The 25227-nt window shown below is 35.4% G+C and overlaps 1 protein-coding gene across 1 annotated transcript; it reads left to right on the top strand.

Moving 5' to 3' along the window:
* Nucleotides 1-626: 626 nt before the first annotated feature.
* Nucleotides 627-5634, top strand: LOC145676715 (uncharacterized; the record flags this gene model as incomplete). Its single annotated transcript, XM_081747539.1, has 1 exon — nucleotides 627-5634. A coding segment is annotated over one exon (5008 nt), but the record flags the coding sequence as incomplete, so codon positions are not given.
* Between the last annotated feature and the right edge of the window lie 19593 nt (nucleotides 5635-25227).

Below are 25227 nucleotides of genomic sequence, written 5' to 3'. Positions count from 1 at the left end.
ATGAATAGAAAGCTTGCAATAGTAAGGTGTTTGTAAATGACTGTCAATTAGAATTGAAATATTATTAGCAGTTCGAATTTTGGAGCATAATGAATTAATCGAAAATTTATGTTGAAATTTCATTTATCAAGCAAGAAACAAAATAGTTTAAAACCCGACAATTCAAATTAAGTTCCTGATTAATTGTTATGGCAACATTGTACCGAGTTTTGTTTTTCTTTTGTACCTTCGCTCGCTCATTTTGTATCAGCTGTAGTGCAAGTGCTAATGTTAGAATAAAAATAGTATTTTTTGCCTTCTATAATATAATATTAACGTTTTATTGTAACAACTGGCGACCGTGACACGACTGAAAAACGATTTAAATAATGGAGAAGGCAAAAAGAGTGAGAACAGTGGCGAGAGCTGTATTTACAAAAATCGCAAAAAATGTGGAACAGTGCTGTAATGCCGCGAATGTGAACATTGACGAACTTAAAGTGAACTTTGAATTATTGGAGGATAAATACAGGGCAGTTGATGAAGCACACAATGAATACATTGAACTGTTATTAAAAGAAGAATTCGAAGAAGATGATTTGATTCAGGAAACAGAAGCACAAGATAAGTATGTTCTGACATTTTAGTCTTCGTACGAAAGTTCAAGAGTTGATCGATAAGCATGCATCAAATTCAACTCGTGATACAGACAGTGTTTCGACAGAAGGTAAGAAACGGGGTATTAAGTTACCGGTAATTGAATTGAAGAAGTTTGATGGTGACTTAAAGAATTGGTTACCGTTTTGGAGTCAGTTCAATCGAATCGATGCGGACACGAATATTGCAAACAGTGACAAATTTCAGTATTTAGTTCAGGCCACTCTACCCGGTTCAAGAGCACGCCAATTTGTTGAAAGTTTCCCGTTATGTGAAGAAAACTATCCGAAAGTGATTGAAGGTTTGAAGTCACGTTTCGGTCGTGAAGATACATTGGTAGAAGTGTATGTGAGGGAACTTTTAAAACTGGTGTTAAGCAATTTGAACAGTAATAAGCAATTAGAACTCAGTGCCTTGTACGACAAAATTGAGTCACAATTACGAGCATTATGTACATTAGGAGTGACGACAGACAAATGCGCAGCAATGCTGTACCCACTAGTGGAATCGTGTTTACCTGAGGAACTTTTGCGAGCATGGCAAAGGGGAACTACGAACTATGGAGAATCTACAGTGGAAAATAGACTGGAAAATTTAATGTTGTTTGTGAGAAAAGAAGTTGAAAGTGAAGAGCGAATAGCACTTGCACTTGCGAGCTTTGATTTGAAAGATACCTCCAGTGCGATAAAGAAAAGGAAGGATCAAAGTAGTCCCACAGAAACTATTCCAACAGCGGCAGAGTTAGTTAATTGTAAAGGTGACCCAGAGAAATGTATTTTTTGTAGTGATTTTCATGTTACCGAAGAGTGTTCGAAGGCACGTAACTGGTCTTTCGAGGAAAAAACAAAGGTGTTAAAAGCAAAAGGTTGTTGTTTCAAATGTCTAAAACCGGGGCATGTTAGCGGTAGATGTAGAGTAAAATTAAAATGCGCCAAGTGCAAGGGACAACATTCATACATTATGTGCAAGGGACCAAAAGGTAACAAGGAAAATGACGGTACAGTGAAACAAAGTGTAACGAAACCGGTTATTGAAAATACATTAACTAATAACGTGTATGCCGAAATGTTTTTGCAAACATTAGTTGTAAAAGTAAGGGGTCAACAGACAGAAAGGGAGGTAAGAGCAATTATAGATACAGGTTCCCAACGATCGTACATTCGAACAGCTACCGCATTGGAAATGGGATACGAAAGTGTTAAAAAAGAAAGTGTTATGCATGCACTCTTTGGAGGTATTTGTTCTGCACCTTATGAACATAGTTGTTATCAAGTTAGGTTGTATAGTCTGAAAGGAGGTTATGCATGCAATTTTGAAGCGCTGAACCAAGATACAATATGTAGCAATGTGACGTCAGTAGTTGAAGGTCCTTGGATACAGGAGTTAAAAAATTTTGATGTAGAAATTTACGACAGGAACCCTGGCGAGTTAGAAATTTTAATTGGTTCTGACATTGCAGGAAAACTTTTTACTGGGAAAAGAATTGTGTTGAAGTCCGGATTGGTAGCTATGGAAACATTGCTTGGTTGGGTTTTAATGGGCAAAGTTAAAGTACGTGGTGATGTTAAATTCTCGTCTATGGCAACGATGTCCATGTTTTGTAAAGAAGCATCTATAGCGGATTTATGGCGGTTAGATGTTCTTGGTATCACAGATCCTGCGGAAAAGAAGACAGAATTGGAAGCTCAGCAAGCAGTAATGGATTACTTTAATAAGACCGTAGCTATTAATGAGGAGAAGAGGTACGAAGTAATGTTACCTTGGATAGAAGGACATCCTACACTTCCTAGTAATATTGAGATGTGCAAAAGAAGATTGAATACACTTATTGCTAAGTTGAAGAAGGAAAACCGTTACGAAGACTATCAACAAGTGTTGAATGAATGGATATATGATGGTGTAATAGAAGAAGTTCCACCAGAAGAAAAGGATAGAGAAGGGCATTATTTACCTCATCGCCATGTAGTCAAGGAAAGCAGTACGACGAAAATACGTCCCGTCTTCGATGCATCAGCCAGGGAGAAAAATTATCCTTCATTGAATCAGTGTTTAGAGAAGGGCATTAATTTGATCGAAATGATACCCTCAATTTTGATAAAATTTAGGTTAAATAGAATCGGAGTTGTATCCGATATCAAGAGAGCATTTTTACAAATTAGTGTTTGTAAAAGAGACCGTGACTTTTTGAGATTTTTGTGGGTTGACCAGGAGGGAAACGAAAAGATATTTCGTCACAAGCGTGTAGTTTTTGGTGTGAACTGCAGTCCATTTTTGTTGTGTGCAGTGATAGAACATCATCTTAAGTTAGAAATGGAAAAACAAAGAGAAGGAAAAAGCCAATATTCCAGAGAAGTCATCGCTCAGCTTTCGAAGTGTTTTTATGTGGACAATTGCGTTACCAGCGTAAGGAATGAAGAGGAGCTTCATCACTTCATTAATGAAAGTACTCAAGTAATGGCGAAAGCTGGATTTGAGCTGAGAGGATGGGAGCACACTTCTTTTGGAGAGATGGAGCAAGACAACGGAGTACCAGTCTTAGGTTTACAGTGGGAAACGAAATCTGACACTTTGGCAATAAGACCAGAATGCTGCGACGGGTTCATACCAGAAGTTCTTACTAAGAGGGTTATTTTGTCGTTTGCAAACAGGATATTTGACCCCATAAGGATTACTTCTCCAGTGACGTTGTATCCAAAGATCCTTTTGCAAGAAATTTGGCGATTGGAATTAAGTTGGGACGAAGAAGTACCAGGGGCAGTAAGGAAGAAATTTTTACAGTGGGTAGGTGAATTGCCGTTGTTGAAAGAACTTTCATTTCCTAGATGTATCCAAGGAGATTCAGAAAATTGTAGTCTACATGTGTTCTGTGATGCAAGTGAAAGAGCCTATGCTACGGCAGTTTTTCTTAGAACTGTTACTAGAGAAAACATTAATGTGCAGTTAGTACAAGCCAAGACAAGAGTTGCTCCTATAAAGAAATCAACCATAGCAAGATTAGAATTATTGGCAGCTACTATTGGTGGGAGACTAGCTACTTCTGTGATTGAGGCCTTTAATCTTGAAGGTATACAGATTTGTTATTGGACAGATTCTACAACAGTTCTTGCATGGATTAAACGAGATGAGCAATGGAATACTTTTGTTTGCAATCGAGTGCAAGAGATCCGAAAATTAAGTGAAAAGGAAACTTGGCATTACGTACCAGGAACCATGAATCCGGCGGATTTACCATCGAGAGGATGTACTTCAGAACAACTGCTTGAGTCAAAATCGTGGAAAGGTCCTTCGTGGCTGCGACGACCCAAGGAGGAATGGCCAGAACAGAAGTATGAGTACAAAGAAGAAATCATTACGCAGGAAAAGAAAAAGACGGTCTCATCAGCTATGCTTAATGTTGGAAAGGAGGACAGTGACTGGTATTATCGGTATCCTTCGAAGTACGAAAAATTAGTTCGCATAATAGGTTGGATGAAAAGATTTATTCATAATTGTCGTTCTAAGCAAAGAAGAAGCAACGAATTGTCTGTTGAAGAATTGTTATCAGCAGAGAAGACTGTTAATAGACTTGTTCAAACAGATTCCTTTGAGGGTGTTGGCGACAAGAATTTGAAATCTTTGTGTCCGTTCGAAGACAATGACAAACTCATCAGAATAAAAACCAAAATTACAGAACTTTCAGATGTTGAAACCTTCCGTTATCCAGTTGTGTTGCCAAGCACACATCCAGTAGTAAAAATGTTAGTGTACGGTAAACATGTGGAAGCTTGTCACGTTGGTGTTCAAGGTTTGTTGAGTCTTCTTAGGGAACAGTTTTGGATACTCAAAGGAAGAAAAACTATTCGATCTATAATAAAGCAATGTGTCATATGTAAACGATATACTGCCAAGAAGTTGGAACCAATCCCTGCAGCTCTACCCGAAGATAGAATCAGAGATGCAGCAGTGTTTGAAGTAACGGGAGTGGACTTTACCGGACCAGTTAGACTACGAGATGGAGGAAAAGCTTGGATTTGTATATTTACCTGTGCAGTATATAGAGCAGTGCATTTGGAGCTTGTTTCCGGATTATCAACGAGTGACTTTCTTCAAGGCCTTAGAAGATTTATAGCGCGTCGAGGCCGTCCTTCGGTCATTTACAGTGACAATGGCACGAATTTTGTTGGCACAGAAAATTTATTGAGCAGACTGGATTGGAAATGTATAACGTCTTTTGCAGGTGTGAAACGCATCAAGTGGAAATTCAATCCACCCAGTGCTGCTTGGTGGGGTGGATGGTGGGAGCGTTTAATTCGATTAATGAAAGGACTGTTAAGGAGAATACTTGGGAAGGCTTCTCTAAATTATGAAGAATTCATTACAGTGTTGTGTGACTGTGAAGCTGTCATGAATGGTCGGCCGTTAACTTATGTTTCTGATGATAGTTCGGATTTATTAGCTTTAACTCCAGCTATGTTTCTGCAGCAAGTTAGAGAAGTAGGAGTACCGGATCTCGACAACTTTGAATCCGTTAACCTACAAAAACGGTTGAGATATTGTCATAAACTCAGGGAACAGTTACGCAGTAGATTTCGCAGTGAATATTTGGGACAGTTGGTGCAGCATTGGAAATCTAGAAGAAACCATAGCGAAATAAAAATAGGGGATGTTGTACTTGTAGAAAACGAGAACTTGAAACGTTTAGAATGGCCTTTAGCAAGAGTTGTGGAAATATTACCTGGACGTGACGGTGAAGTACGACTTGTGCGCTTGAAGACACGTACCGGATTGATGATGAGACCAGTGCAACGAGTTTTTCCCCTGGAAGTTCATTCAAATGAGACACCACAGGTGTTGAAAGAACCAGCAGTGTATCCTAGTGATGAACAAATGGACGGAGTGAGTGATAAAAACACAGAGACTGAGTGTGAAACAAAACTTCAAACTGTTACAACTCGAACTGGTAGAAAAGTGAAACCTCCTACCAGATTAGATCTTTTGTATATACTTAAAAATAAATAATGTTTGTTGTGGTTGAGTTACTAGTCCCCTCAACGTAACTCAAGGTGGGAGGATGTTGGAATTGTTATGGCAACATTGTACCGAGTTTTGTTCTTCTTTTGTACCTTCGCTCGATCGTTTTGTATCAGCTGTAGTGCAAGTGCTAATGTTAGAATAAAAATAGTATTTTTTGCCTTCTATAATATAATATTAACGTTTTATTGTAACACATTCTGTCCTCCTGCTATTTCGTCCGCCTGCCATTTTGTCCCCTGCCATTTCGTCCTCTGCCATTTTGTCCTCCTGCCATTATGTCCCCTGCCATTTTGTCCTCCTGCCATTCTGTCCGTTCCCCCAGATCTTTCAGTGTTAAGCAGATTTAGGTAATAGTATACAACAGCTCCTCATCGTGTTCCGTAATCGAGGATAGTTCTTACTCTTGCACCACGTACAGAAATGGTGGTATGTCATGTACAAGTGGTAATAGAACACATAAGAAACCCAGATCATGTTGTACTCACACTGGAATATGCAGTATGAGTACACCGTGATCTGCGTTTCTTATGTGTGCTATTACAACTTCTACATGAAACACCATCACGTTTGTACGTAATGCAACAGTAAGAACTATCCACGAGCACAAGACATGCAATATGTGTTCAAGTCCCTTCTCCCCCCCACACACACACACATAGTGAAATATAAAGTACAAGGACACTACAGAGGCGCACATAAAGTGCACCGTACTCGAGGATAGTTCAAACTCTTGCACCACGTGTAGAAATGGTGGTATATGTCATGTACAAGTTTCAGTCAATAAGTAAATGAAAATCGCTTTGTTACCCCATTTTCAAGTTCCTAGGTCCTCAATGAATAATCCGTAAAATACTCAACTTCGTGAGCCCTCGGAAAATGATGAGGACCTGTTGTATACTATATCCCAGATTTATTCTGTACATTACGATTAATATTATTCTCGCCTTATGTAATTGACCCCACATTTTATTACCCAAGCCTGGCCCTTACAATCAGGAACCTCAAATTAGAACAGAAAAGACGGTGCAGTTTTACTATACGGATCCACACATTGTAAAATGTACAGAAAAATTTTGGAAAGTGTTTAATTTGCCCATTTTATGTTGAGAACAGAACCCAACGAATCCCTGGGGGGGAGCTTCTAACCTTTCTACTGCTACTCCTACTACTGCATACACTATGGATCCGGATAGTAAAACTGCACGGAATAGACTAATCTATAGTTTGCTTTCTCAGACTCATTGCAACTCATTTCAGTTTACATTAACTTTACACTTTATGCTCACAAGATACTTTATCGAAAATATCTCCAACGTCGATATCTACCTTCCTCTGCTGATGGTTCTTCCTTTTTCTTTTTCTGTAATTGTCTTTGGCCATCACTATCCCCTTTCCTTTTATTTAAGAGGTCGAATGTGTCGTCAAAATTTAGCTTTGTGGCTATAGGTCTATTCAGAAAAGTATTTTCAGTACCTACGTAGCTTCTGAATCGATCCATTAACTTCCCTATAGATCTCGTATCAGAAGTCGGAGAATACATGATTCCTTCTTTTAGATAACTCTTCGCTTCACACAACTTAACGTGATAGTATTTAAGCTTCATACATTATTTTCCTGTACTTTACTTCGCCGGATAATAATTGGTACAGTATAAATCCTGCATATCACTGAGAATAAAATTTTTAAAATTTGAAAAAATACACACGCACGACACAGAAACATACGAAAATTCCAATGATGCCAGGCCGGCAAGGAACATTCCTTTATATTGCATCTCAATCTCCACTAATAATTAAATTCGTATTTCAGGATCAGCCCATGTTTCAACTGAAAATATCACAGCATACATAATTAGCCCATTTTATGTCGTGAACAGAACTATACCAACATCTGCGTGACTTCTAAGCCGGCCAAATGAAACACTACTTTTGCGTTGCATTAACGCAAATCGGTATGAAAAGTGGCTCAGAGACTAAACGTCCTATGGAGACTCAATTTGGAACCTATTTTGTTTTCTATATCATGTATGTAAAACATTTTTAGTATTGCTTCCAAAATATTTTCTCTCTCAACATTAAAAACATATTACATTACATTCAACACAATATTTCTAGTACAATTTGTGAAAATTTTCGCTACATTATTTTCCTGCTATCGTTCTAAAAATGTATTTCCTGTACTTCATAAAATGTTTTCCAAACATTTTTTGAAAATGTTTCTGGTAAATATTTGGAATACTTCTCAGATATAACAAGGAATATATTTTCTCCAGTAACGAAAGAGTATATTCTGAAAACAATGTAAAAATGTTTCTATAATATATCAGAAAATGTGGTTCACTAAAAACACAATATATTTTCCAAAACATAACGGAAAACATTTTCTATTCATTTTTAATATATTTTCCTTTCCCTGTTTTAAAGTTTTATATTCAAAATTCGATAAAATATTCTGGAAATAATACTAAAATATTGGTCGGAAATGCTTCATTTAAGTTATATGAGAAGATTACCAAAATACTTTTGTAAAAAATTAAGTAAACCTTTTTAAAACATTTCTGAAAAATATTTCTTATATTACGAAAGAATTTATTTTTAAAATATTCAAAACGATTTTAAAAATATATATTCAATATATTTTCTCGTAAAAATAGAAAATATTGTTAATAACGTATTAGAAAACATTTTTTAAATATATGGAATATATTTCATTTCATTGTTTTCCGTATCATATATGGAAAACATTTTTAGTATCATTTCGAAAATATTTCCCCTCTGAACAGTAAAAACATATTACAATACATCCAAAACAATATTTCTAATATATTTTGTGAATATTTTCCTGGATTTACTTTCTGGCAAGCATTCTCAAAATGTATTCTCGGTAATTTCTAAAATGTTTTACAAACATTTTTGAGAAAATATTTTCGGGAAATATTCGGAATACATTAGGGAAATCAGAATGGAAATCTCCAGAGAAGGAAAACCTTATGCAAATCAAGGAAAATATTTTCTTTTGGTTGAGGAAATATTCCTTGCTGTGTGGGTTGGAACACTGAATAGTGTTCATTCTACACTAGAATTATTCCTTATGTACAAGGGCATATATGTTACCTTAATAATGCAATACATACCGATTCATCCAAAAATTTGATAAAACAAGACGTCTACAATATACATGAAACATTACGAGACAACTAGAAGTGAAATTACCGCCGGTATCGTTACTGCCTCTTTATATTAAACAGTCTGTGCTTTCGTTTTGTATTGTAAATTTCATCGGAATAAGGACAATAACTATGAATCTATCATATATAAAATGAAATATACTTACCGCAGGTGTAAAGCTTCTTTATCTTGTGCTGTTTCCAGGATTGCTCAGGATTGAAATGAAAAATCACATATCGATGAAATATATTCGAATTTTTACCAGTTGTTGGCCATGCACATTTGTACTCTGTGCCTTGTTCTACAATCCAACAATCTGGTACTGTAGCTAAACTATCATCATCAAAGCAAACAACTGAAAATAGAACGCACATGATGTAATACTGTACATACACGAATGTAATACTCTACATACAAACACAATGTCTTGGAAAATCCCACACGCGGACTGTTATAGACAATTGACAAACGCAAAGCGAATACATAGAACCGAAGCTTTCGGAACAAGGCGGCAGACCAGACGGCGGTCCGTTGTCCATATATCGCCTCTTAGTCAGAGAGGACCAATCGCTGGGTATCCGCCTTCGGTCCGAATACGAAATCTAGCCACCAAACGCACTAGCGACAGCAGCCCGAATACCGAAACTGATCCGCATTTGCTTACACATTCGAGCGGCCGTGCCGCCGTTGTAGATGGAAGACCGAAAGCGCGTGGCGGCATTTGCTAATGGGGAAATTTAACTTTATACATTTCGTTTAACATTTAGCTAATTATAGAGGCGTACGCAGGGGATATATCTAGGTGGTTTTGGTGGTCTTCAATCCTGATTATTTGCAAACTTTTGGCTAATGTTAGGGGTGATTTTACAGATTTTAATACAATCTGTCCTCATACGGAATTTGTCTTCTATATTATTATTATTATTAATAATAACGATAACAATAAAGACTTCAGGCCTCAATATTGGGTTCTATGTCAATCTAAATAAGCATATTGAAGTTAATAGGAAAAGAAAGGAAGGTTAAGAGATACTATCGAAATATCAGTGTCTAAGATTGAACGGGTCAGCAGAAAGAAGGTGTCAGCTTCTTGACAATATTAATATGGAAACTACGGATGCCTAAACAGAAACAAAGTAGCTTTTGTGTTCATGACGATACATAGTAACACGATATCTTTGGATAGATGAATTCGGATTATGTATGCGTTATATTGACATCTTAGCAAACTATACATAGTAACATAAAAAAGAATAGTTCCTGTTTACAAATTTTGGCTGAACAGATACACTGAGCGTGTTGGAAATGACGAACGAAAATACTATTATATTTTCTAGCAGTATGAGTAATACTGGACGACGTTAGGAATAATTGTTAGGAAACAATATCCTTTCAGACACATTTATGACTCATAAAAGGCTATAAATATGACTCTTAGGTATTCGTGGATTGTTTGCTAAACACGTTAACTTCTCATACAGTACGAATGAAGGTTATAGACAGACGTGTGACGTCATATTGCTAGAATTTCCCCTGTGAATACAGTTGATATAAGTTCCCTTACCTCCCGCAGCGGATATCGCGCCGAACCTCTGAATTACAAAACGAATGTTCACGCCAGTACGCTAAGACTGCTCTGTCAATTAAGAATCATAAAACAATTGTGTACGTAGGATATTTCACACTATAACGACGAAACACACTGATTTTCGTGGTGATAAAACAGTATGGTCAAGAGACTTCAAATTTATATTAGAAAAATAATTAGACATAGAAATACATAAAGACATGCAGGAGAAACAGGTTTTAAGATTAGCTCGAACCGTTAACTAGAACGTGATGTCTCAGACGAATTTCGTTTCTGATTTACCGAACGTATTTCATAACTTGTCAATATTATATTTAGTAATTCTCGTTTTAGTCATTTTCAATACCCTTGAAAGACAGGGCAGAACACAGATGCATTGAAGACATATACAATTTCAAAGGATCTCCCAGTGGGAATCGAACACGGGACCGCGAGCACTGAACTATCTGAAGCAGTTATGCCATGGGTCAATGAAAACTTGATCCAGTGCGAACCGTGACCCAATCTGACCGACCACCCACTATCACCCAATCTGAACCACCGCCCACCTTGACACAGCACCAACCGTGACCCACCACCCATCATGATCTACTCTGCCCCCAACCCACCATGACTCACTCTGACACACTACCCACTGACCAGCTCCAATCCACCCCCCACGAAAACACATCGTCATCAACAGTGACTCATGTTCCACGGTCTCTTCTCTATTGACTAGAGTTTATGCCTGTAATAAAACCAGAATGTGAAATTCTAAGTAATCGGAGTTTGAATTTCTATGGCCAATCGCTAAAGCACCGCGATGTAATTTATCTATTGCAATGATTCAAAAACCTCTTTTTACTAGTACTTAACTCATCTGAAAGATCTCAGGCTGTGTGTCTTGAAAGCCATGTAGTAGTATAAGTCCTATTTCTATTATTGTAATTACAAATATCAATATGAAAAATGCCAGAAGTTCTTTTTTCACTTAGAGATACTCATCTCAGGTAAGTAAACAGAAACATATGAAGGAGGAAGAATAATGGAAGTATTGAAAGTAAAACGAAGAGGAATTCGCCAGTGTTCAGAAGCATATCTTTTCCGCAAATCTGCAACCAATAAGAAACGTGTATTTAGTTATTATGGCTAGTTCCGAGGAGGAAAAATACTATTCAAAGGATACTGTCTACAATGCAGTAAGTAGTGCGGGTGGTTAGATCAGAGTGGGTCGGCGTGTCAGAATGGATAACGGTGGTTCGCAAAACACTATTCAAAGGATACTGTCTACAATGCAGTAAGTAGTGCGGGTGGTTAGATCAGAGTGGGTCGGCGTGTCAGAATGGATAACGGTGGTTCGCAGTGGTTGGTTTGGCACAATGGGTTACAGTGCTTGGTCGATCGCAGTGAGTCACATGCTGGTGGCCCACGTCTCATTGACCCACTCAAAAAACCCGATCCACTCCAAATCAGATATGAGGATGGGGTACTTGGTTCGTTCTCAAGGCAAATAAGCTTGAAGTGGACAACATCGTGAACGTTGTTTTTTTTTGGGACAAATCAATTTTCTTCCACTTTCTCCTTCCACTAATACGTTCATCATAATTCATTTGCTTTTACCATGATCTTCTTTATTCTAACAGCTATAATCCTAGGACATTAAACGAAAAGATCACGAAATATCAAAAGTGCTACTTACTGTATGTCAGAAGTGCGTAAAGGTCATGAAAATTTGCAAGAAAATTTTGTGTAGGCCCAATACTCGAAAAAGGAAACAAATATTTGCTTTTTTCATTTGCTGTGGAAAAAACTGTTTTAGAGTGCATAAGCCCCGACCCAAAATTGTGAAATTTGATGCCCTAAAGGCAAGATGAAGTGGACTGAAGTGAATATAATTGTTCACAGATATTGTATACGAGAAATGAGGAAATATGTGTTTCATATTTTCATAAGAAATAACAGTTGGGTGGGGCAGAAACCTTTTATTACAAATTATGGAAAGTTCTAATAAGTATACGTCAGAAGTGCCTAAAGGATATGGAGAATTGTAACGAAACTGTGTGAAGGGACAATGCGCAAAACATAAATGAAGATGTGTTTTTAGGTTGTGCGGAAAAACAGGCCTCCTCTTAAAAAGTAAATATTATCGTAGGAGGAGTGGATCGAGGCGAATGAAATTGTGTGTATATTGTATATATAACATAAGGCAACTCGTGTTTCCCAATTGTCACCATCCCATTTGCTTCAAATTTGGCACACCAAAAGTAAACAGATATCTGAAGATATTTTCGTTTTTGTGTGGGAAAATATTTTAAGGGTTAAAGGCGCCTCTGAAATACTATGAAGTACGCCATAGATAGGAAAGGTCTAGTGTTAAAATAGTGAATTTTTAAAAATGGATATGACAAAAGTTAGAATCGATACAGTGAATTTCGATTGTGTCCTGCCTCTAACCTCGAAAGTTCAAGTTCAAACATTGAACATTGCGAAACAAAAACCTGCGTCCATTTTTTCTGTTTAATTTGATGTATCGTGGCCGACATAAATCATTGGTAAGATAATGGCGACTGCTTTCTAATAAATGCAGAGTCTGAGAATTAAATCTGCCACATCTGTAGTTTGGGGTGGGGAAGAAATAAAGTTCTAAACCAAAGGTTTAAGAACAACTCAAGTTATTCATATAATCTGTGCCGAAGGTTATTGACCTACTCGTATGTCATGATCAAAATAATACGAGAGACCTTTTGAAATGAAGAAGAATAACATACACCTTTGCAAGCGGAGGCAAAGAAACCTATCCTGAAAACACTAAAGACGAATCATTTAGTTCGTAGTTGTCGTGGTTCAGTGGTCAAGGCGCTCGACCAGTAATCTGGAGTTTAATGGATCGAATGTCCGTCGGTGAAGTATTTTTATTCTTACTTTAGAATTTTTGGTGTCGATGAGACACGTTTTATTATCTTCAGATAGTTGAATACTCGGATGTTTCATTATTTGAAGTATAAAAACTTCACGATTAATAGTAATAATAATAATAAATTAATAATAATTACTATATCGTAGAAGATTAAAAGCTAAAAGTTAATTATCGCTCAACCCCATTACAAACAGAAACCTGAAATTGGGCAAGAATGTTTCTGTTTTGTTTAATATTGCCAACTAGAAGAGGAATTTCTCATCTCGTTTCTAACAAAAAAAAAAAAATAAATAACTCGAGAATTAACATTTCACATTCAAGCTGGGACAAAGCTAACACATATTATCGTTTCGCTTTGGAGAAGAGTATCGAGACAAGACAAAAAGTATCGTAAAAATTTCTCGGCTTCTCTCGATTCTTGAAATAGTGTCTGTCCATTCTTTAAGTAACATTTGTTTCTAGACTGAATATTATCGGCTAATTTATTACTTCGTTTTTCAAAGCTCATTGAATATTTGTCTGCGTAGGTATATTTGTAGCAAAGCTTTTATGATTAGTTTGCATATCCTACAAATCAGTTTATTATATACCTTACTGTTGAGTGATATTCAGTTATTCTTATTACAGTTATTTTCCTTCTAATATACAGTAGAATACATTCTACATAAAACTTTAGTGAAACGCTTTTATTTAAAATTTAGATAGTTGCAGAGATGTGTCCTGAAAGTACGGAAACTCTTTCCCCGAAATCCCTACTTTTAAGTACGTTTTGCCAAATTTAATGCAACTTTTGAAACTTTTAATACTATTATTAGTATTACTGAAGTGTTCTGAATTTCTTGGTTCACCCTGATCCACTCAGCTCCTGCCTAGTGGGCATTGTGCTGGAGATACGCCGTGTGTGCAGGTTTTCTCCGGGTACCTCTTCCTCACACTTTCTTTATTCTAATATTTATTTCATTTTCATCATCGAAGTCTTCTGTAGCTTAGACGGCATAACCACTACTAAAAAACAAATTTTCTTAGGACTCTAGTGAGTTCAGTAGCCCTACTTTCTACATGCAATCTGCCTGCAAACATTCCGTTTAACTTTTTGCTAGTTGTAGGAACGTATGAAGAGGGTATGTCGTGATCTTCCTGGTATTTCTCTACAATCCCGATAATTTTTTAACTTTTACCTACCGGTAAGGGCGATTTTGGAGATTTTAATACAATCTGTCTTGCTACGAAATTTGTCTTTATTATTATTATTATTATTATTATTATTATTATTATTATTATTATTATTATTATTATTATTATTATTAGTAGTAGTAGTAGTAGTAGTAGTAGTAGTAGTAGTAGTAGTAGATGGGCCATTCCATCGTCACGGGCAGGACATTTACACTATATTTTTGATGCTTTAAAGTTGTATATTTCTAAAAGTACAACATAAATTCTGCTAATATATGATATATGAGCAGTACAGACTTAGGAGTATACGTAGCTGACGTTTTCAGTATTTCTTTCTGTTTAGAGTAGAAAATATTAATTCCTAAATGTCTGTCACGGGTGGGGACAAAAAAGAGAAGTGACTTTCGACCCACCAAGTGAATGTTACAAAACTCTGTGAATTCTTAGCTCAAAATGTTTTTATTTAAACGGAAATGTATAAATGATGAAATTTTAAAACAAACTTCACATAATAGAAATTTGCCAAATATTTATTTAATGAATAAACTAAACTTTACTGTGTAACGGGCAGGACACATGGTTGTCACGGGCAGGACACCATGTGAATCAACACACATCTCAATAAGAATTATTTCAAAAATGAAATAAAATGGAAAATAAGTTAATTTCTGCTGTTCTGTTATAGCATTTTACATAAATAATTATATTTACTTTAGTTGAGGCTCGCTTTTACCACATAAAAATAATAATATGCCGTACACTTATTTCTCACCACCTACACTTTAGGAAATGGTTTTATTTGCCCATTTACACCCACCTTGTAGGGAAATTCGTACAAAACACTTTCTAACAGTATATAAAATAGGTGCTGGTATCCAGTGCCCGTGCCGTGGAAAATCAGCGCCCGGGGCGAGAGTATACGACGCGTCGCGACGGCTCCCCCGTAAATATGAGTGAGATCAACAGACCAGCCGCAGAGCGTCATTATGGTTGGCGCGATGCGTAAGAAAATTTTCAAAAATAAGCTCTGCTTTTCCTTGATTTTGAGCACTTTTTAATACTGTTTTCCTTCCATTATATATATATATATATATATATATATATATATAATTTTTTCCTCCTGAATTTTGCGCCCCCTTACTTTGACGCCCGGGGCCGTAAACACGCTCGCCCCCTCTCCCCCCGGGGCACAGCACTGCTGGTATCAAATGTATTATTTGATCGAAATGCACGTAAGACACATCTTCAACAGTCTTGAAAATTTTACCGCAATCGCTTACGGTCTTCGTACGAATTTCCTTGACGACTTCGTCCTCTTCTACTGGGCTTTGTGCGATAGTTGCATGTCTATGTTTTCTTTTTCTGTCCACTAGAGAAAAATTCCATCAACAAAAATGTTTATTGTGTTATATATTCAACAGCTGGTCTAACACAAGCCTTGTTAACATGCACAAGCCTTGTAAGTCGTCCCTCAGGATACCTTCATGGCTTTTGGAGTCACCATTTTCAAAATCTGAATAAAAGTCTGTTAGAAATTTAAAGATTTTATACGGATGAAGCTCTAATTTAAAAGTTCGACGAACTACCAAATTTTCACTGTCAAATTGCAGGAATAACTGTTTTGATTGGGGACATTCAATTGACAAGAGCATTTTCCCGTCTTTTATTCAAAACTTTTTTTTAAATTTCTGCCAATGATAGTAGTAAAACAGATATATTTTGAAACGAAGAGCTTAAAGCTGCTACGAAATTAGCAGCACATTCTACAATTACTTTGTTTTGTTTCACAAAGTTCCATACTGGCCGTTTTGTACGTACTTCAATCCCACCTACTGCTCCCTTTAAACGAACAGAAAGGTGACACTAATGATAATATTTATACGACATTTATTTTAAGTTAAAACATCATACTGACAGTAATACATAATCCTCTATTTAAGTAAATAATGTTCATGCTTAGAAAGCTTTATTTTAGTACACATGGAGTAATTTTCTATCGTGAATAACCAATGTACACAAACTATCCCACCAGTGGCATGCCCACTGTCACGGGCAGGACAAGTTTTCAAATTGAAATAAATCGAAATATATTGTTAGCATTAGTCCAAAATTTGGTAAATGTGAAGTACACGTGAAAATTGTTACTTCTACTAAGTACGAACCACATTCACAAATTTAGCAATTCAGTACAATAACTTTTGGTAGTTTTCTGTCACGGGCAGGACACTCAAGTTGACGTTTATATCTTTAATGATATTATAAACAATTTTTATCCTGTAAACACTATTTCAACTGCAGCTTGTAGCAAAAAGAAGCATCTTGAACAGCTCGAAGTTACTTCAACCAAACATGCACAATATACCGTAAAATGTTACTGATAACAAGAATAAAAATTTTCCTCCCAGCTGACATGTTACAAATTTACAACTCAGACTTAAAATTTTAGGTGAATTCTAAGTATAAACAAGTTTTTCTTTGTGAAAAAGTAAATTTCGTTCTATTTACTTCATATATACGTAAAAATGCATTGATTTTAACAGCTTTCGAAAATTTGGGTTCAGGCTCACTTTCGCGTGGAATGGCCCAGTAGTAGTAGTAGTAGTAGTAGTAGTAGTAGTAGTAGTAGTAGCGAATATTTGAGACCACAATATTACGTTCTATTAAAATGCAAATAAGCACACTGAAGTTAAGAAATGAAAAGAATTTTTATCGACCATATATAACCTTGAATTACCTTATAAGGCCGGTATACACTACGAGATAAATCCTAGCAAATATCTTAGGATTCGTATTCGGAAGAATGTTGACATATCTCGTAGAAAATTCTACCGTTTTGTGCAATAAAAGTGAGGAATTTTCCTGTCTGACCGAATTACGTTTTTTCCATATTATGAAATATTTCTATTTAATAAAAGTACAAAATTGATGAATTCTTATTCCAACTACACTGCACATCCTATAATATTAAAAGAAGGCGATGTATTGTTAAATTGGATACCTATAAAGAAGCATAAAAATCAGAAGGGTGCTGGTATACTTTTCGCGAACCACAGTTTAGAAGATGTATGGGCAAAATTCAATGTTTTGCATGTAAAGATATATATATATATAAAGAACAAATAATACAATTACAATACAATAATACAATTAATAATTAAATACAAAATAATACAATTATATTTTTCTTTTACATGTGTAAAATCATTATAAGTGTCTTACGATAGATAATATAAGTGAGGGACAATGTGTAGTGTTTAGTAGATGAGGTCCAGTTTTTATAAGAAATTTTACAATTATGGTAGTCTCTGTTCACATTAGTTTAGTTTATGTTACTTCCGGTAAGTTACTTTTAGGTTAGAATACACTAGTCAAAGGATCAAATATCACTAAACGATCATATATATAGAGATGGGAGCTAAGCGGTTAGTGTACGTGCCTTTGGCGTGGGGGACACAGGTTCGATTCCGAGCGGAAGCTTATTTAGTTCTGATTGGACGTAAATCAGTAGGTTCACGCCTCTCTGCTGATAAGGACGTTACACTCAAAATCAGCTCAACAATAGATGTATGTGTGTGTGTGCTTATGTGAATTTCCTCGCGTCTGTATGGTTAGCACACACGCCTTGACCACGGGAGATCATGATTCGATTTCCGCTGGGAGTTCATGTAGTTGTTATCCCACTTTAAACTGTAGATCCAAGCACTTAGCCAATGGAGGTAACAGTGATTACAATGTAATAAATGTATATTACTAGAACGTGCAAGGTTTAGCTAGTAAACTTGATTTTTTTGATGTATTAGTTGAAGAGGATCTTAAAGGTATGCATGTCATTTGCTTTAGTGACATTGGTTATCTGCTAATCAGATGAATATGGTACACTTAAATAACTATCAGTTAGCTACAAACTATTCACGCGCTAGTAGGCAACATGGTGGGGTATGTATATTTGTAGGTGACCATTTACGTTTTAAGGAAATAAATGTAAGTCAATTCGTTGTTGAATTGCATTTTGAAATAGTTGCTATTTCAATTGAAAACATGTGTATAATTTGCTTCTATAGGTCATCAGCAGGAAATATTAATGTATTCTTTAGGAATCTTGAAACTGCTCTTGCGTCTCTGTGTAAGAAATATAGTACGGTAATAATTTATGGTGATACTAACATTGACTGGCTGGTTCAATCAAGAGAAAAAACAAAATGTCAAAATATATTGGATATGTTTGGATTGCAGCCTCTTATCAGAAAACCAACTAGTGGGAAAACTGCGTTAGATCAAATAATAATAAGTAAACAATCCACAGAGTCAGTTACCTCTTTGAATATCTTTAAGCCAGGCTTTTGTGACCATGATGCAATAATAGGGCAAATACACACATCTCAAATATTCGTACCTACTCAATCAGAAGTTATAACAAAAAGATGTTTCTCAAAAACTAATATTAATTACTTTCTACACTTGCTAGCACAAGAAACCTGGCACAAAATATATGAAATTGGTGATACGGATGGTAAATTTAACTTTTTTCTAGATACATTTCTCTTTCACTTCAATATTGCGTTTCCCAGAAAGAACTACAGTAAGGTTAGGTTGGGGAAACCATGGGTCACTATAGGAATTAGGACTTCTAAACTCAAACTACTTGAGTTATCAAAAAAACTAAAAACGTGTAAAGATGTAACACCTCAATTTATTGAATATGTAAAATACTATAGAAAGACATACAAAAGAGTTATACGAACAGCAAAACTTTTACACAGTACAAATTACATCTTAGCAGCGAGAAACAAAAGTAAAGCTATGTGGAAGTTAATTAATGGTAAGATGAATAAGGTAAAAACAACAGGAATTGATGCAATAAAAATAAACTCTCAAGTGGTATGTAACCCAGATAAGATTGCAAATCATTTTAATAAATATTTCTTAACTTTACAAACATTTAACCCCATCAAAATAGCTCATCAAGAAAATAACTCTAAGCTACTGAGTGGAATAACTAAGTCGCTTTTCCTGAAACCAGCTACACCAGAAGAAATCTTACAAATAATAAAAAGCTTAAAAAGCTCCAGCTCTCCTGGTTGGGATGAAGTGCCAACCATGATTGTAAAGGAAAGTTCTCTTCTTATTGCACATCAACTCTGTCATATAATAAATCATTCATTTTTGACAGGAATTTTTCGTACGCGGCTTAAGTTAGCTAGAGTTACACCTGTGTATAAAAAGGGAAGTAAATTGGAGTTAAATAATTATCGTCCTATTTCAGTTTTGTCGTGCTTTTCTAAAATATTTGAGTTAGCAATGAAAGCGCGACTAAATAACTTTTTCCTTTTAAATAATATAATATCCACAAGTCAACACGGGTTTCAAAGCCAGAAGTCAACCAACACTGCAATCTTTAATTTCATCTCTGATGTAGCAATGGATATAAATAAAGGAAAGTATGTAATTGGTATTTTTGTTGATTTATCTAAGGCGTTCGATTCTATAGACCATGGTATTTTGCTAGAAAAATTGTATTCTTATGGCATCAGAGGTGTGGCAAACAATTGGATAAAGTCGTATTTGTCTGAACGTAGTCAAACTGTTGGCATCTGTAAAGAGGTAAATGGCAGAAGAAAAATGTTTAAATCATCTTTAATGAAAGTAACAAAAGGAGTACCACAAGGATCAATATTGGGACCTCTTTTGTTTGTTGTATATATTAATGATTTGGTTAACAGACTAGACTGTGTGAAGTCAACATTGTATGCTGGTGACATAAATTTTGTCAGTGGAGACTCAGTAAATGAAGCAGAAAGGATCACTACAAAGACGCTAACAAAAATTATTAGTTGGTTAAACATAAATAAATTAACTATGAATTTAGGAAAAACTAACATTGTCAAATTTCGATTCCCGGGCCAAAGAAATGAACTTGTACCAATAACTGTAGACACTGTAGAATTATGTCAAACACCATCTATTAAATTTCTAGGAGTATATGTTAATGAAGATTTAACATGGAATACTCATGTTGAATACATTAATACTAAACTCAGTTCACTCTGCTTTGCATTCCGTAGGTTGCAAAGTAGTTTGTGCAAGGAAGCTGTCATGTCCTTATACTACAGCAAAGTTTTTTCAATAATAAACTATGGTGTTATATTTTGGGGGAATTCGAGAATAAGTGCTAGTACATTCCGAATACAGAAAAAAATATTAGAATAATGTTTAGCATGCCTGAACGATCCTCATGTAAAAATATTTTTAATAATATAAATTATTGACATTACCTAGTTTATATATATATCGCACAATTATGTATGTAATCGAGCACAAGTATTTATTTACTTTAGCTAATACGATTCATTCATACAATACTAGGTAGAATTGTAATATGTATATTATCCAACAGAATTATGCAAATTTTAGCAAAACTGTGTATATGAATTGTATAAAATTATATAACAAATTACCAACAAAGTATAAGGACATTAACGAAAAACGGATATTTAGAAATACTTTGTTAGAATTATTGTTAGAAAAAAGCTATTACTCTGTGGAAACTTACCTTACTGATAATATATAGAGAATGTAAATCATATCTGACAACTGTAATGCTTAATTGAGGATTGTCCTCATTTGTAAGCTATGAACAGGCAAATAAATATGAATATGAATATGATCCCAGGAGCGTCATTTCAGATTTTGCTTGGGGGGAGCAAGACCCCTTGATATAAGTAAAATTTCGCGTTTTTCACTGATTTACTATTATTCTATTGATAAAATCTATATACATCTCAAAATCAGGGGGGCAAATGCCCCTCTCTGCCCCCCTAAATGACGCCCCTGTATGATCCATGTCTTAAATAAGCCCACATATAATGTATATGGCTTTGTATACATATGTTCTTACTTGGAGGCCGTTGAGGATTTCAGAATACAGAGTCCAGTAGGCCAAAACGCAATATAATTATATATAACTACAACATTATTTTGTGTAATATGCTACCTACCGTTTCCCTTGGGTGCTGGCTCAGGAAGAACTCCCTAAGAAAACAGCTGATAACAATCCTGGTCCAGGCTCATATTCTGTTGGGCGCAGATTGATAATGTTGAAATGTGAACAGTGATTTGACATGAGTCACGTTGATGCTTTTGAGACTGAGGTTGTGTTATAATTACTTTTGCGTATGCACACGCATACATACACGTAACTGGCAAGCCGTCTGCTCGCAGGAATTCACACACACATGAATGAAGACGTGATATTTACTTAGGTAAATTCCTATTTATTGAGTATAGATATATGTGCGTACGGAACAAAAATATATAGGTCTATATATATATATATTAACAACACACAAAATTCTCACTTGGCAGAGCTAAATGCTCAAACAGAAGAAATTGCTCTACGGCAATCGAATAAGCAAAATGAAGAATAAACTTTTAACACTGCATGGTAAAGTAAATACGCACACACTCTATATGAACACTAGAAACATAGCCCTTGTTTGAATATCACTAGCACTATATATTCACTCTTCGTATTATGCTAAGATTTTCACTATGTGATAATGACGAGGAGAAAAAGGGAGGAATACTGCTGATTGAGGTATCTTGATTCCTAAAAGACGTTACATCTCCAGAAGGTATTTGTTATCTTGCTTCACATCCTGTATATATTAATGTAGCACTAAAAAAAATTCTTCATAATATCCTTCTTTACGATGTCTTGCACTGCCTATTCCTCCAGCAAACTCTTCCACACTCTTGCTACAACGGATTCTCCTGGCTAACTCCTCGCTTCTGCTCACACTTGGGAATAACCCGTTTCGATACTTAGGGTTGGCAATGCACCATGTAAAATAATAAAGAAAATGTTAATGTTTTCCGCATTCATAGACAATGCCAATGGATCGATTTCATGATAAAGAATACTGGCAACATTTGATTTGATCCCGTGGGAAAGAAGCTTGGAAATAATAGTTGAAAAAGTGTAGCAGTCTTAACTAATAAATTCTTCCCATGGTTATAGATTTTTATGCACTGCTGTTATAGGTAAAATTGTTCAGTGGAAAGAAGCGAACGATGGTAATTGTGTGTATGAGTCATTCCACCTACGACTCCTGCAGGATAGGAACGTTTGTTCTCACGGCAGGACGGATGACGTAATACGAGAGCATGAGAACACGATAAATACAATATCATTCATACACAATATCAACTTCGTATCCAAAAATATTCCCAATGTTAATAAATGTAATTAAGAAAAGCGTATATGCAAAACAGTCATGGTGACGAAGACTATAAGTTGGAAACTATTTTACAGAAAGAAAAAAATAAGTTTGCTACGACGAAATACTCTGTTGAGACGATGAGCGTTGCATTGAAAAACAACAACTTCTTTGTTCTATCGTGAGAAGCGATAAGAACGACTGAAGAACACCTGCATAGACAGAACGAGTTGAATTTCTCACCAAAAGAGAGAATCGTGGTTCAGTGATCAAGTCGCTTGACCAGTAATATAAAGGTAATCGAATCGAATCGGATCCACAAACGACCAATATGTTTTTTACTTTAGGATTTTTGCCGGAGATTGATCGCCAGAAGACACATGTTTTATTATGTTCAGATATTTGAATACTCGGATGTTTCAATACCTGAACTATCAAATCTTCAGGAAAAATAATACTTATAATGATAATAAAATTATAATAATTACTATTATCTCATAAAATTAGAAGTTCATTAACGCTCAGGGCAAAGCGCAACCAGGAACGTGACATTTGGCAATAATATTTCGGTGTTTATAGTGTTGCCCACGAGAAAAGTGATTTCTCATTAACATTTTATATTCGAGACGTGACACGGCTTACCAAATTTTCGTCTCGATTTGGAGATAAAAATCAAGACGAGACAAAATGTATCGTAAGTATTTATCATTTTATCTCGATTCTCTAAATAGTGTATGGCCCCTTTTTAAGCAAAAATTGCATTGTAGATTGAATCTTGTACGCTATTTTGTTATTTTGTATTTCGGAGCTCATTGAATTTATTATGTTGTGTAGGTATTTTTGTAGCAAAGCTTTGATAAATTATTTCGGCATATCCTAAAACTTAGTTTATTCTATGGCTCTTTGTTGAGTGATATTCAGTTACTTTTTTTTACAGTTATGTTCCTTAAAACATACAGTAGAATGCTTCCTACCAGAAACTTCAGTGGAACGCTCTAGTTTAAAATATTGGTAGTTACAAAGGTGTTTTCTGGAGGTCCATTCACCTTCGTAAAATCCCTACTTATCTGTATGTTTTGCCTAACTTTACGGCAAGTTTAAAAATTTTAATACCATTATTATTATTATTATTATTATTATTATTATTATTATTATTATTATTATTATTATTATTATTATTATTATTATTATTATTATTATTATTATTGCTGAAATTTCGTGAACTTAATGGTTCACCTGTTCCAGAAATGTTAAGCGTTTCCCTTATAGTTGTTTTAATCGTATTTCTCTCAACTATGGAATTTGATTGACTGTATTTATCCCATTTCTCGCCCAGTGGACAATGTGTTGAACAAACGCTGTGTGTATAGGTTTCCTCGTGGTCCTGTTTCCTCTTACATTCTTCATGCCGCTATTCTTTCATTCTCATCATCGACGTCTCCTACAGTTTAGCCGTCCTAAACGTGGAAGGCAAAACTTGAAAACTTAGTTTCTTTGGGCTCTTATGATTCCAGTAGCACTACTTTCTACACAAAATTAGACTTTAAACCTTTCCTTAAAATTTACGTATTTGTAGGGACGTATGCAGGGGATATGTCCAGGTGGTTTCGGTGGCCTTTAACACTAGAACGGCGGTGTTTTTGATACTCTCTAGAACGGCGGGAGTGGGTCAAAAATGACCCATTCCATTTTTATTAAATATTTGTATTCTAAACAACTAATATTTCTTGCATAATAAAACGTGACTTTCATTCAATAAAACAAAAAACTTCTTTGAACTCTAGCTTAATATTTATTGATAAATGTGTTTTTTGCCAATAATACAATTTTAAGAAACATGCTATTTATATGAATATAATATTATTAGAATGATATTATTGAATGTGTTATATAAAATGTCAGTTTATTATATAGTAATGTTATATATATCATTCTAATTCGTAGATAGTTATTATTCTTAGATAGTTTGTTCAAGCGCATGACCTAACTGAACTAAACTAACCTAATCTACACACATCTAAACATGCAGTCTTACACAGAATAAAGTTCAGTCACTCCTCTACAAGGAGAAGGGTCATACAAAAACATTGTTCACAAATAAAAGCGTGACGTATTACACAAAAAATATTTTACTAATATGGTTGTAATACGCATATATGCATTTTTATAACTTTCCTCTCTCTATTTAGAATTTGTGGAAACACATAACCTGACATAAAATAAAATAGCATAGACAGTCGTAAACTTGCAGTAGTTCAAACCAGAAAAAGTCAGCATAAAGTGACTGTTTTATAGGAGGTTCTAATCATGAAAGCTCTGACATGAAAAGAATCGTAAACTACCTGTTCTTTCGAACAACTCCTTTAGAGACTCTACTTCTTTGGTTGAAATATAATTTATCCAAACATAAGAGAAAGTAAGTTGTCTCCCATTTAGATCTCTAAACTTTTTGGTTTCGGTAGCTTTAAAATTTCTGGTTACGCCACAGGCTAGTAGTCTAAGAATTCTTGGCAGCGCCGGAAGTTGAACTCGGAATCC

This window comes from Thermobia domestica, unplaced genomic scaffold (assembly GCF_964235325.1).
Source record: "Thermobia domestica unplaced genomic scaffold, izTheDome1.hap1.1 HAP1_SCAFFOLD_310, whole genome shotgun sequence".
Lineage (NCBI taxonomy): Eukaryota > Metazoa > Arthropoda > Insecta > Zygentoma > Lepismatidae > Thermobia > Thermobia domestica.
The sequence above is the reverse complement of the archived record's forward strand: the minus strand, read 5'-3'. Positions and strand labels throughout refer to the sequence as shown.